At 34.8% G+C, this 14,402-nt stretch overlaps 1 protein-coding gene across 1 annotated transcript; it reads right to left on the minus strand.

Moving 5' to 3' along the window:
* Positions 1 to 9,046: 9,046 nt before the first annotated feature.
* On the minus strand, positions 9,047 to 10,255 carry LOC148939995 (phosphatidylinositol N-acetylglucosaminyltransferase subunit A-like). The gene has a single exon (XM_089106051.1). It carries the CDS (start codon positions 10,253 to 10,255, stop codon positions 9,047 to 9,049), a length of 1,209 nt encoding a protein of 402 aa, XP_088962177.1.
* Positions 10,256 to 14,402: the final 4,147 nt, after the last annotated feature.

The raw sequence follows: 14,402 nt of genomic DNA on the forward strand, positions 1-14,402 counted from the left end.
CCTAGTAAAAAACGCCAAATTAAAAGATGATCAGGAGAAGAGCAAACAATTGCTTATATTGAACTTATTTAGCTGCCTGATTCTTTGAGGTTCGTCTCTTACTATTCCAAAGAAGAAAAAGCCGTAGGCTTTTTCCTGTTTGTAATAATATATTAAAAGATAACCATATGTGACGTAATAAGTGAATGCACTATTTATACACGTTCATCTTTCGACAAGTATTTATAATGCGGGTTGCAGCGGTAGCTAGCAACCTAGTAATCCGGGTTGCAGCGGTAGCTAGCAACCTAGTAAGAGACGATCACGTCCAATGTTAAGAAATATAAAAACCCATAGTTCCTAACAAAGAAGTCAGATCAAAACAAAAAGTACACCATTAGAACCGCCTTGTCCGAAACCCCTGTATAGCAAACTTTCTGTCCCTTGGCTTGAACAGCAAGGGAAATATATTGGCTTGAAAATCAAGAAATGTGGCAGCTACTACAACATTCTGCCTAAACGGGATATTTTTTTTTCTTTTTTTCTTTTTTCTTTTCCACAGATAGCTTGGCACTGGAACATCGTAGAGGGTTGTTCAATAACTCATTTTAAAGGAAATTAATTGGGTTAAAAATATATAGTAACTAAAATAAATTATTTCTAAAAGAGAATAAATTTTTCCACCAAAAACTGCATTTTTGATGCCTTTTCACACTGCAGTCTTTCAAACATAATCGTATACCAGCGGTAAGATTTGAATCCATGCCTCCGAAGAGACTGGTGGCTAACACCAGTGTCTTGGACCACTCGGCCAGGCTGCCTCTTATAATTTGGGTTGCAGCAGTAGCTAGCAACCTAGTAAGAGACGATCAGTCCCATGCTAAGAAATATAAAAACCCAAAACTCCTAAAAATAGAGTAAGATCAAAACAAAAGTACATCATTAGAATTAACTTGTCTCAAACCCTACTAGATAAATAATGAATGTCGTCATAGCTTTTTATTAGAGCTATGACGTGAATAGAAAAACACGAAATTATGTTGTGGTTTCTGAAGACGTCCTGAAATAATATCATTGAGCCATGACGTCATCATGAAATAAAATCATTACGCCATGACGTCATAATTACTACTTAAGAACTACAAAGATGAAAATGGTCTCATTCGTGAATTACATAATGGTTAGATCAAAGCAAGTTGCACACAAGTTAAAAAAACAGTACTACACAGACAACAGAGATAGTATCTTGAAAAGAGAAAAGCAAAGGTATTCAACCGACCAGGCGTATCGAGAAGTAAAAATTGAGAGAGCCAAATAAAAGATCAAGGAGCGTTATCACAATGATAAACTTTATAGAGAAGCAACAATTGAGCAGGCTAGACAAAAGAAGGAACGGTATGGTAATGATGAAGATTACAGAGAAGCTAGAATTGAGCAGGCTAGACAAAAGATCAAGGAGCGTTATCAAAATGATGAAGATTACAGAGAAGCAAGAATTGAGCAGGCTTTCCGGGTTGCAGTGGTAGCTAGCAACCTAGTAAGAGACGATCACGTCCAATGTTTTATAATATAATACGAGAAAATTTAATCACTTTGTATCTTTACAACTTTATATTCGTTCTTTATTATAACTACTGTTGCAACCCGGATTCCAGTTACTATGTGCTATAGCTAATCCTTTAATGTAAAAATACCATTTATGATGAACTATATGGGTCCTTAATGTAAGTTTATAGCTACCGCTGCAACCTGGATAATGAACTGATTACAAACAGGAAAAAGCCTACGGCTTCTTCTTCTTTGAAATAGTAAGAGACGAACATCAAACAATCAAATAGCTAACTAATTCAAATGTATGTAATTGATTATTATTCCAATGATGGTCTTTTAATGTAATTAATTATAAAAGGTTCTTATATGCAGCAGTTTCCTTTAAAATTAGCCATTACACTCATTATTATGACCACAAACTGTTTGATTTAATACTTAAGTTACTATGGGTTACAGTTCGTTCCTTATTGTAACAATGATAGTTTTTTAATATCTTTTCAACACATTGTAAACAGTAACCTTTGATTACTGTAAGCATCATCTATTTAATGGCTCCTTATAACACTCAGTTACTATGGACTGAAGATCTTTCTTTAATGTAATATTATAATTGGTATGGTGAAATAATAATATGCATATGGCTCTTAAATCATACTTCTTAATGGTTCCATATGGTCTAGTGGCTAGGATAGTTAACTTTCACTTAACAGGCTCGGGTTCGATTCCCGGTGTGGGAAAATTTTTAACTCTATAATTTTCGAACATTTGAACCTTTTATAATTTATAATGATGCATAATATAAATACTGTAATCTTAACTATAGTGAAGTTGCGTATGCAAGTTAGTATAGGCAAGAGTTCGATCTTTATTATAATTATAGCTTTTGTCACCCCAGTATCTACCCATTATTCTGGTAGCAACTTTTTTCTTATGTTTGTTTCGGTAATCTATATCGTTATCATACCATTCCTTGCTCTTTTGTTTGGCTGTCTCAATTGTTGCTTCTCTATAAATTTTATCATTGTGATAACGCTCCTTGATCTTTTGTCTAGCCTGCTCAATTGTTGCTTCTCTGTAATCTTCATCATTTTGATAACGCTCCTTGATCTTTTGTTTGGCTGTCTCAATTTTTGCATGTCTATAATCTTCATCATTGTGATAACACATCTTGCTGTTTTGTTTTGCTTTCTCAATTATTACTTCTCGATACGCCTGGTCGGTTGAATACCTTTGTTTTGCTCTCTCAATTATTACTTCTCGATACGCCTGGTCGGTTGAAGACCTTTGCTTTTTTCTTTTCAAGTTACTATCTCTGTTGTTTGTGTAGTACTGTTTTTTCAACTTGCGTATAGCTTGCTTTGATCTAACCATTATCTAATCAACAATGAGAGAATTTACAGTTTTGACTTTTCTTATATACTAATTATGACGTCACGGCGTATGACGTCATGGCGCAATGGTAGTATTTCATGACGTCTTCAGAAACAACAATATAATTTCGTGTTTTTCTATTCACGTCATAGCTCTAATATAAAGCTATGACGACATTCATTATTTATCTAGTAGGGTTTCAGACAAGGTAGTTCTAATGATGTTCTTTTGTTTTGATCTTACTCTATTTTTAGGAATTTTGGGTTTTTATATTTGTTAGCATGGGACTGATCGTCTCTCACTAGGTTGCTAGCTACTGCTGCAACCCAAATTATAAGAGGCAGCCAGGCCGAGTGGTCCAAGGCACTGGTGTTAGCCCCCAGTCTCTTCGGAGGCGTGGGTTCAAATCTTACCGCTGGTATACGATTGTGTTTGAACGACTGCAGTGTGAAAAGACATCAAAAATGCAGTTTTTGGTGGAAAAATTTATTCTCTTTTAGAAATAATTTATTTTAGTTACTATAGATTTTTAACCCAATTAATTTCCTTTAAAATGACCTATTGAACAACCCTCTACGATGTTCCAGTGCCAAGCTATCTCTGAATACAAAAAAAGAAAAAAAAAGAAAAAATATCCCGTTTAGGCAGAATGTTGTAGTAGCCGCCACTTTTCTCGATTTTCAAGCCAATATGTTTCCCTTGCTGTTCAAGCCAAGGGACAGAAAGTTTCCAATACAGGGGTTTCGGACAAGGCGGTTCTAATGGTGTACTTTTTGTTTTGATCTGACTCTTTTTTTAGGAACTATGGGTTTTTATATTTCTTAACATTGGACGTGATCGTCTCTTACTAGGTTGCTAGCTACCGCTGCAACCCGGATTGCTAGCTACTGCTGCAACCCGGATTTTATTGATGTCTAATATTCATGTAACCATCTTTAATTCTCTCTTAACAATAAGGGTTCGTAGTTCAGAGGTAGAGTAATTGACTGTAGATCTGTTCAAATCTGGTCAGACCCTTATTTTTCAAAAAATAATTATGGTTTAAAATCTATTAACTGGTCTTTTACCCTAAACAAGATTTTAATTTATGTCTAATATTAATCATTAAGCAAAATTCATCATATATATAATGATTTCTTAAAATGTTAATGTAATTTTATTTCTAGATCTCTACAATGAGTTTGACAAGAATTGTATTTACTAAAAAAATCCCTTTGCAAGAATAAGAGAATGAATAAAGATTAAGCAGGGTATGGGGATCGATCTCACGACTCCAGACAGAGCTAATTCTCTTACAACACCATACCTAATTTAGTATAGCCAAGAGGTCGTTCTTTATTATAACCATGATACTATTGGAAATTACATAATCCCTATTTATGTTTAAGTTAACATGGGCAAGGTGTCGTTCTTTATTGTATATGGACTAAGGTTCGTTCTTTCATGTAAAACTAGCAAAACATTTTTTAAGCCTGATGAAGATTTAACTAATGTGTCAAAAGTAAGGTTGCACGTCGACGATTTTGTTTTGGCCTTATTATAATTGGTATGGTGAAATAATAATACGCATATGGCTCTTAAATCATACTTCTTTATTGTTCAATATAGTCTAGTGGCTAGGATAGTTAACTTTCACTTAACAGGCTCGGGTTCGATTCCCGGGGTGGGAAAATTTTTAACTCTATAATCTTCGAACATTTGAACCTTTTATAATTTATAATGATGCATAATATAAATACTGTAATCTTAACTATAGTGAAGTTGCGTATGCAAGTTAGTATAGGGAAGAGTTCGATCTTTATTATAAATTTTCGTTTTGATCTGACTCTTTAGGGTTGGGGGTTTTATATTGGAGGTGATCGTTCTTACTAGCTACGCTGAACCGATATTAGTAGGGTTTCAGCGGTATTTCTAATGATGTACTTTTGTTTTGATCTGACTCTATTTTTAGGAGTTTTGGGTTTTTATATTTCTTAGCATTGGACTGATCGTCTCTTACTAGGTTGCTAGCTACTGCTGCAACCCAAATTCACATATATATTTATTTATGAGAGGCAGCCTGGCCGAGTGGTCCAAGGCACTGGTGTTAGCCACCAGTCTCTTCAGAGGCGTGGGTTCAATTCTTACCGCTGGTATACGATTATGTTTGAAAGACTGCAGTGTGAAAAGACATCAAAATGCAGTTTTTGGTGGAAAAATTTATTCTCTTTTAGAAATAATTTATTTTAGTTACTATAGATTTTTAACCCAATTAATTTCCTTTAAAATGAGCTATTGAACAACCCTCTACGATGTTCCAGTGCCAAGCTATCTCTGGATACAAAAGAAAAAAAAAAGAAAAAAAGAAAAAAATATCCCGTTTAGGCAGAATGTTGTAGTAGCTGCCACTTTTCTTGATTTTCAAGCCAATATATTTCCCTTGCTGTTCAAGCCAAGGGACAGAAATTTTACTATGCAGGGGTTTTGGACAAGGCGGTTCTAATGGTGTACTTTTTGTTTTTATCTGACTCTTTTTTTAAGAACTATGGGTTTTTATATTTCTTAACATTGGACGTGATCGTCTCTTACTAGGTTGCTAGCTACCGCTGCAACCCGGATTTATGAGAGGCAGCCTGGCCGAGTGGTCCAAGGCACTGGTGTTAGCCACCAGTCTCTTCAGAGGCGTGGGTTCAATTCTTACCGCTGGTATACGATTATGTTTGAAAGACTGCAGTGTGAAAAGACATCAAAATGCAGTTTTTGGTGGAAAAATTTATTCTCTTTTAGAAATAATTTATTTTAGTTACTATAGATTTTTAACCCAATTAATTTCCTTTAAAATGAGCTATTGAACAACCCTCTACGATGTTCCAGTGCCAAACTATCTCTGGATACAAAAAAAGAAAAAAAAAGAAAAAAAAAAGAAAAAAATATCCCGTTTAGGCAGAATGTTGTAGTAGCTGCCACTTTTCTTGATTTTTTAAGCCAATATATTTCCCTTGCTGTTCAAGCCAAGGGACAGAAATTTTACTATGCAGAAGTTTCGGACAAGGCGGTTCTAATGGTGTACTTTTTGTTTTGATCTGACTCTTTTTTTAAGAACTATGGGTTTTTATATTTCTTAACATTGGACGTGATCGTCTCTTACTAGGTTGCTAGCTACCGCTGCAACCCGGATTGCTAGCTACCGCTGCAACCCGGATTTCCGCTTGATTTTTCTCCTCAGCTAGCTGGGCACTTGAAAATCATAGAGAGCTGTATAATAGCTCAGTTTAAAGGAAATTGCAACATCTATTCACTTTTGTATTTAAAAATAAAATACTTTTTAAAGTAGAATCAATTTTGTCAAAAATTATAATAAAGATCGAACTCTTCCCTATGCTAAATTGCATACGCAACTTCACTATAGTTAAGATTACAGTATTTATATTATATATCATTATAAATTATAAAAGGTTCAAATGTTTGAAGATTATAGAGTTAAAAATTTTCCCACACCGGGAATTGAACCCGAGCCTGTTAAATGAAAGTTAACTATCCTAGCCACTAGACCATATAGAACCATAAAGAAGTATGATTTAAGAGCCATATGTATATTATTATTTCACCATACCAATTATAATAAGGCCAAAACAAAATCGTCGACTTGCAACCTTACTTTTGACGCATTAGTTAAATCTTCATCAGGCTTAAAAAATTGTTTTGCTAGTTTTACATGAAAGAACGAACCTTAGCCCATAGTAGCAGAAATAAGAATATCTAGGTTGCAGCGGTAGCTAGCAACCTATTACATAATCCGGGTTTAAGTGGTAGCTAGCAACCTAGTAAAAAACGCCAAATTAAAAGATGATCATTAGAAGAGCAAACAATTGCTTATATTGAACTTATTTAGCTGCCTGATTCTTTGAGGTTCGTCTCTTACTATTCCAAAGAAGAAAAAAGCCGTAGGCTTTTTCCTGTTTGTAATAATATATTAAAAGATAACCATATGTGACGTAATAAGTGAATGCAATATTTATACACGTTCATCTTTCGACAAGTATTTATAATGCGGGTTGCAGCGGTAGCTAGCAACCTAGTAATCCGGGTTGCAGCGGTAGCTAGCAACCTAGTAAGAGACGATCACGTCCAATGTTAAGAAATATAAAAACCCATAGTTCCTAACAAAGAAGTCAAATCAAAACAAAAAGTACACCATTAGAACCGCCTTGTCCGAAACCCCTGTATAGCAAACTTTCTGTCCCTTGGCTTGAACAGCATGGGACATATATTGGCTTGAAAATCAAGAAATGTGGCAGCTACTACAACATTCTGCCTAAACGGGATATTTTTTTTTCTTTTTTTCTTTTTTTCTTTTCCACAGATAGCTTGGCACTGGAACATCGTAGAGGGTTGTTCAATAACTCATTTTAAAGGAAATTAATTGGGTTAAAAATATATAGTAACTAAAATAAATTATTTCTAAAAGATAATAAATTTTTCCACCAAAAACTGCATTTTTGATGCCTTTTCACACTGCAGTCTTTCAAACATAATCGTATACCAGCGGTAAGATTTGAATCCATGCCTCCGAAGAGACTGGTGGCTAACACCAGTGTCTTGGACCACTCGGCCAGGCTGCCTCTTATAATTTGGGTTGCAGCAGTAGCTAGCAACCTAGTAAGAGACGATCAGTCCCATGCTAAGAAATATAAAAACCCAAAACTCCTAAAAATAGAGTAAGATCAAAACAAAAGTACATCATTAGAACTACCTTGTCTGAAACCCTACTAGATAAATAATGAATGTCGTCATAGCTTTTTATTAGAGCTATGACGTGAATAGAAAAACACGAAATTATGTTGTGGTTTCTGAAGACGTCCTGAAATAATATCATTGAGCCATGACGTCATCATGAAATAAAATCATTACGCCGTGACGTCATAATTACTACTTAAGAACTACAAAGATGAAAATGGTCTCATTCGTGAATTACATAATGGTTAGATCAAAGCAAGTTGCACACAAGTTAAAAAAACAGTACTACACAGACAACAGAGATAGTATCTTGAAAAGAGAAAAGCAAAGGTATTCAACCGACCAGGCGTATCGAGAAGTAAAAATTGAGAGAGCCAAATAAAAGATCAAGGAGCGTTATCACAATGATAAACTTTATAGAGAAGCAACAATTGAGCAGGCTAGACAAAAGAAGGAACGGTATGGTAATGATGAAGATTACAGAGAAGCTAGAATTGAGCAGGCTAGACAAAAGATCAAGGAGCGTTATCAAAATGATGAAGATTACAGAGAAGCAAGAATTGAGCAGGCTTTCCGGGTTGCAGTGGTAGCTAGCAACCTAGTAAGAGACGATCACGTCCAATGTTTTATAATATAATACGAGAAAATTTAATCACTTTGTATCTTTACAACTTTATATTCGTTCTTTATTATAACTACTGTTGCAACCCGGATTCCAGTTACTATGTGCTATAGCTAATCCTTTAATGTAAAAATACAATTTATGATGAACTATATGGGTCCTTAATGAAAGTTTATAGCTACCGCTGCAACCTGGATAATGAACTGATTACAAACAGGAAAAAGCCTACGGCTTCTTCTTCTTTGAAATAGTAAGAGACGAACATCAAACAATCAAATAGCTAACTAATTCAAATGTATGTAATTGATTATTATTCCAATGAGGGTCTTTTAATGTAATTAATTATAAAAGGTTCTTATATGCAGCATTTTCCTTTAAAATTAGCCATTACACTCATTATTATGACCACAAACTGTTTGATTTAATACTTAAGTTACTATGGGTTACAGTTCGTTCCTTATTGTAACAATGATAGTTTTTTAATATCTTTTCAACGCATTGTAAACAGTAACATTTGATTACTGTAAGCATCATCTATTTAATGGTTCCTTATAACACTCCAGTTACTATGGACTGAAGATCTTTCTTTAATGTAATATTATAATTGGTATGGTGAAATAATAATATGCATATGGCTCTTAAATCATACTTCTTTATGGTTCCATATGGTCTAGTGGCTAGCATAGTTAACTTTCACTTATCAGGGTCGGGTTCGATTCCCGGTGTGGGAAAATTTTTAACTCTATAATTTTCGAACATTTGAACCTTTTATAATTTATAATGATGCATAATATAAATACTGTAATCTTAACTATAGTGAAGTTGCGTATGCAAGTTAGTATAGGGAAGAGTTCGATCTTTATTATAATCATAATACCTCCAAAAGATTTCTTTGATGCTGTATTGAGGCTTGTTCATAACTTCGTCATAAACCTTACAAGTCTTATCCACAACCCGTTCCCAACTATAAGCATTACGAATCTTTAAGTAGCACTCATCCAAAGATCGCTGAAATCCTTGTCTTTCAAGATCAATGGCCTTTCCTAGCCCAGAAACAATAGCTTCAACAGTTGGTTTGACTAGAGTTATTAGAGGATCTGGCAAAACTTCAGGTATCCCTCCAACCTTTGTACTAACTACGTGCAGCCCACAGGCAGCTGCTTCTAAAATGGCTATGCAAAAGGCTTCAGTAAGTGAAGTGTTGAGAAATACATCTCCCTTGACTAAGGCCCGCTGAACGCCAGATTTATCCAACGCGCCTAATAAGGAGACTCTAGAGTGGAGAGAATAGCTTTCAACCATTTCTTCCAAGGAAAGCATTCCAGGTCCGTCTCCTCCCACTAGAAACTGCACCTCTTTAAACTGTTCACAGATAATCAGAATAACTTTGACGAGCAGATCAATTCCTTTTCGGTAGACCAACCGACTAATTGCAACCACTGTTATTTTGGAAGGATCTCTTTGACTTGGATCTGGCTTGAAGTGTGAAGCATCAAAGGCGTTTGGAATAACTGACACTTCAGATTTGTCATACTTTGCTCTCAAAACCATATTTTCTTTGCCGATATGAGAAACACAAATGCAGTGATCACATGCAGCAAGAGAAATCTCCAAAAACTTGTTCATGACAATGGCAGAAGCATCAGCGAATCCAAAAAGAGAATGGTCCGTAAATACAACCTTCAGTTGAAGAAGACGACCAACTAAAAGAGCTTCATGAGCTAAGGAGGAAAAGGCAGAGTGACAATGGACAATCTGTATTTGCTCTTCCAAAAGAACGTCACGAATGAGGGGTAAGGCTCCAAAAACAGTTGGTAGAGTATTATTGTCATAGAACGGTTTTAAAGGTAAGTAGTGAGCGCGAATCCCATTTTCAAATTCCCTCACTCCAAGATAGCCTTCGTACATATGGGTAAGAACTAACACAGTATGACCTTTCTGAGTGAGACTGCTTGAAATTTCCCAAATGTGTGATTCCACTCCTCCCAGATTGGGGTGGAAATAATCGGAAACCATACAGATTTTGTAGCATATATGACATACCTCTTCTTCTTTTCCTTGTTGCATAAGTTACTATAAGATAGACTTCGGTCCTTACTGTAAACCTTTAAAATGAGCCATTAAAAAACTCTCTACGATGTTCCACTGCCAAGCTATTTGTGGAATTACTAACCTCTGCTATAATTAAGTAGCGACAAAAATTTAGTATAGACAAGAGGTCGTTCTTTATTATATCATTAAACTGACAACATTTCTTTTGGATATTACTATGAAGCTTTGCCAAAGCATTTCTAGCCGACTTTTCAACAGCATCCGCTCTTTCAAAGAGAATTTTAATCTGTAATGTTGAATACTTTTCGTGATCCTGGTAAAACATGCGTAAAATGTTTCTCAATTTACGAAGATCAGCCTGCATTTTTGCCATCTTCTTGTATTTCTGAATGTAATTTTTCCCTTTGTCCTTATGCGTTCTTCGGTACAACCTCGCAGAGAATTTAATTTTTTCATTATAGCTTTTGTCACCCCAGTATCTACCCATTATTCTGGTAGCAACTTTTTTCTTATGTTTGTTTCGGTAATCTTCATCATTATCATAACGTTCCTTGCTCTTTTGTCTAGCTTTCTCAATTGTTGCTTCTCTATACAGTTTATCATTATGATAACGCTCCTTGATCTTTTTTCTAGCCTGCTCAATTCTTGCTTCTCTGTAATATTCATCATTATCATACCGTTCCTTGCTCTTTTGTCTAGCCTGCTCAATTGTTGCTTCTCTCTAATCTTCATCATTACCATACCGTTCCTTGATCTTTTGTTTGGCTGTCTCAATTTTTGCATGTCTATAATCTTCATCATTGTGTTAACAAATCTTGCTGTTTTGTTTGATTACTTTTCGATACGCCTGGTCGGTTGAATACCTTTGCTTTTTTCTTTTCAAGTTACTATCTCTGTTGTTTGTGTAGTACTGTTTTTTCAAATTGCGTATAGCTTGCTTCGATCTAACCATTATTCTAATCAAGAATGAGAGAATTTACATCTTTGTCGTTCTTAAGTAGTAATTATGACGTCACGGAGTAATGATTTTATTGACGTCATAGCGCAATGATATTATTTCATGACGTCATCAGAAACAACAATATAATTTCGTGTTTTTCTATTCACGTCATAGCTCTAATATAAAGCTATGACGACATTCATTATTTATCTAGTAAGGTTTCAGACAAGGTAGTTCTAATGATGTACTTTTGTTTTGATTTGACTCTATTTTTAGGAGCTTTGGGTTTTTATATTTCTTAGCATAGGACTGATCTTCTCTTACTAGATTGCTAGCTACTGCTCCAACCCAGATTCACATATATAGTTATTTATGAGAGGCAGCCTGGCCGAGTGGTCCAAGGCACTGGTGTTAGCCACCAGTCTCTTTGGAGGCGTGGGTTCAAATCTTACCGCTGGTATGCGATTATGTTTGAAAGACTGCAGTGTGAAAAGACATCGAAAATGCAGTTTTTGGTGGAAAAATTTATTCTCTTTTAGAAATAATTTATTTTAGTTACTATAGATTTTTAACACAATTAATTTCCTTTAAAAGGAGCTATTGAACAACCCTCTACGATGTTCCAGTGCCAAGCTATCTCTGGATACAAAGAAAAAAAGAAAAAAAGAAAAAAATATCCCGTTTGGGGAGAATAACGTGGTTAAAGTCAATTTTCTTGATTTTCAAACCAATATATTTCCCTTGCTGTTCAAGCCAAGGGACAGAAAGTTTCCTATACAGGGGTTTCGGACAAGGCTGTTCTAATGGTGTACTTTTTGTTTTGATCTGACTCCTTTGTTAGGAACTATGGGTTTTTATATTTCTTAACATTGGACGTGATCGTCTCTTACTAGGTTGCTAGCTACCGCTGCAGCCCTGAAAAATTTAAAAAGAAACTTGTTTATTTACATTCTAGCTAAAATAATGAAGATAATATGAATGAACCACAGTGTTCAGTTTCTTTGGACTTGAGTTCGTTTTTTAACTATAAATACAAACAGGAAAAAGCCTACGGCTTTTTCGTTTTTAAATAGCAAGAGACGAAATTTCTTTTAATGTAAAAATATAGGGAAGAGTTAGTATAGGGAAGAGTTTGATCTTTATTATACTACCCCTGAAGCCACCATATATCAGTTACTATTGGCGAGAGATCGTTCTTTACTGTAATTATTATGACCATCACTTAAGTTACAATGGGTTACAGTTCGTTCCTTATTGTAATTTAAAATGAGCTATTGAACAACCCTCTACGATGTTCCAGTGCCAAGCTATCTCTGGAAACAAAGAAAAGAGAAAAGAGAAAAAAATATCCCGTTTGGGGAGAATAACGTGGTAAAAGTCAATTTTCATGATTTTCAAGCCAATATATTTTCTTTGTTATTCAAGCCAAAAGGCGGTAAGTTTCCTTTATAGAGGTTTCGGACAAGGCGGTTCTAATGCTGTACTTTTTGTTTTGATCTGACTCCATTCTTAGAAACTATGGGTTTTTATATTTCTTAACATTGGACGTGATCGTCTCTTACTATGTTGCTAGCTACCGCTGCAACCCGAATATGGACGAGAGATCGTTCTTTACTGTAATGTTTGATTACTTCTCGATACGCCTGGTTGGGTGAATACCTTTGCTTTTTTATTTTCAAGATACTATCTCTGTTGTTTGTGTAGTACTGTTTTTTCAACTTGCGTGCAGCTTGCTTGATTGAAACCATTATGTAATTATGAATGAGAACATTTACAGTTCTTACGCTTCTTATATAGTAATTATGACCTCACGGCGTAATTATTTTATTTCATGATGACGTCATAGCGCAATAATATTATTTCATGACGTCTTCAGAAACAACAATATAATTTCGTGTTTTTCTATTCACGTCATAGCTCTAATATAAAACTATGACGACATTCAATATTTATCTAGTAGGGTTTCAGACAAGGTAATTCTAATGATGTACTTTTGTTTTGATTTGACTCTATTTTTAGGAGTTTTGTTATATTTCTTAGCATTGGACTGATCGTCTCTAACAGTGTGAAAAGACATCAAAAATGCAGTTTTTGGTGGAAAAATTTATTCTCTTTTAGAAATAATTTATTTTAGTTACAAAAGGTTTTTAACCCAATTAATTTCCTTTAAAATGAGCTATTGAACAACCCTCTACGATGTTCCAGTGCCAAGCTATCTCTGGAAACAAAGAAAAGAGAAAAAATATCCCGTTTAGGCAGAATGTTGTAGTAGTTGCCACTTTTCTTGATTTTCAAGCCAATATATTTCCCTTGCTGTTCAAGTCAAGGGACAGAAATTTTACTATACAGGGGTTTCGGACCAGGTGGTTCTAATGGTGTACTTTTTGTTTTGATCTGACTCCTTTTTTAGGAGTTAGGGGTTTTTATATTTCTTAACATTGGACGTGATCGTCTCTTACTAGGTTGCTAGCTAACGCTGCAACCCGGATCTTTGAAAGAGACGAACGTCAAACAATCAAGTAGCTAATTAGGTCCAATGTATGCAATGGTTTGTTATTCCAATGATCGTCTTTTAATGTTTTCAAAGCGTGTTTTCAAAGCGCGTTTTTTCAATTTTTAGTTACTATGGGCTCTGGTTCGCCTTTCACTAGGTTTTGCCATCTATAGCAATTATGATTTTCCAAAACATATTTAAAACTTTTAGTTACTATATGCTTCGGTTTGTCTTTCACTTGATTGCAGCTATAGCTACAACTATCATTTAGAGCTCGTTCTTTACTATATAAAAATACTAAACTTTTCAGTTAGTAAAGCCTGAAGTTCATCCTTTATTATAAAATAAATTACAAACAGGAAAAAGCCTACGGCTTTTTCTTCTTTGGAATAGTAAGAGACGATCCTCAAATAATCAGGCAGCTAATTATGTTTATAATTTGTTCTTTAACATAAACTTCATTAATCGGATATTTTAATATATCCTATATGGTCTAGAGGTTGGGATAGCTGTCACCCAGCAGGCTTGAGTTCAATTTCCGTACGGGAAATTTTTACTTATGATGATTTCTTAAGGAACATAATTAAAATTTCTTAATGTAATAAAAACAATTTGTTTTAATTACAAAAGGTTTTTAACTTAATTAATTTCCTTTAAAATGAGCCATTGAAAAACTC

This window comes from Artemia sp. Qi Xiang Cuo, chromosome 20 (genome assembly GCF_049724085.1).
Source record: "Artemia sp. Qi Xiang Cuo chromosome 20, ASM4972408v1, whole genome shotgun sequence".
Lineage (NCBI taxonomy): Eukaryota > Metazoa > Arthropoda > Branchiopoda > Anostraca > Artemiidae > Artemia > Artemia sp. Qi Xiang Cuo.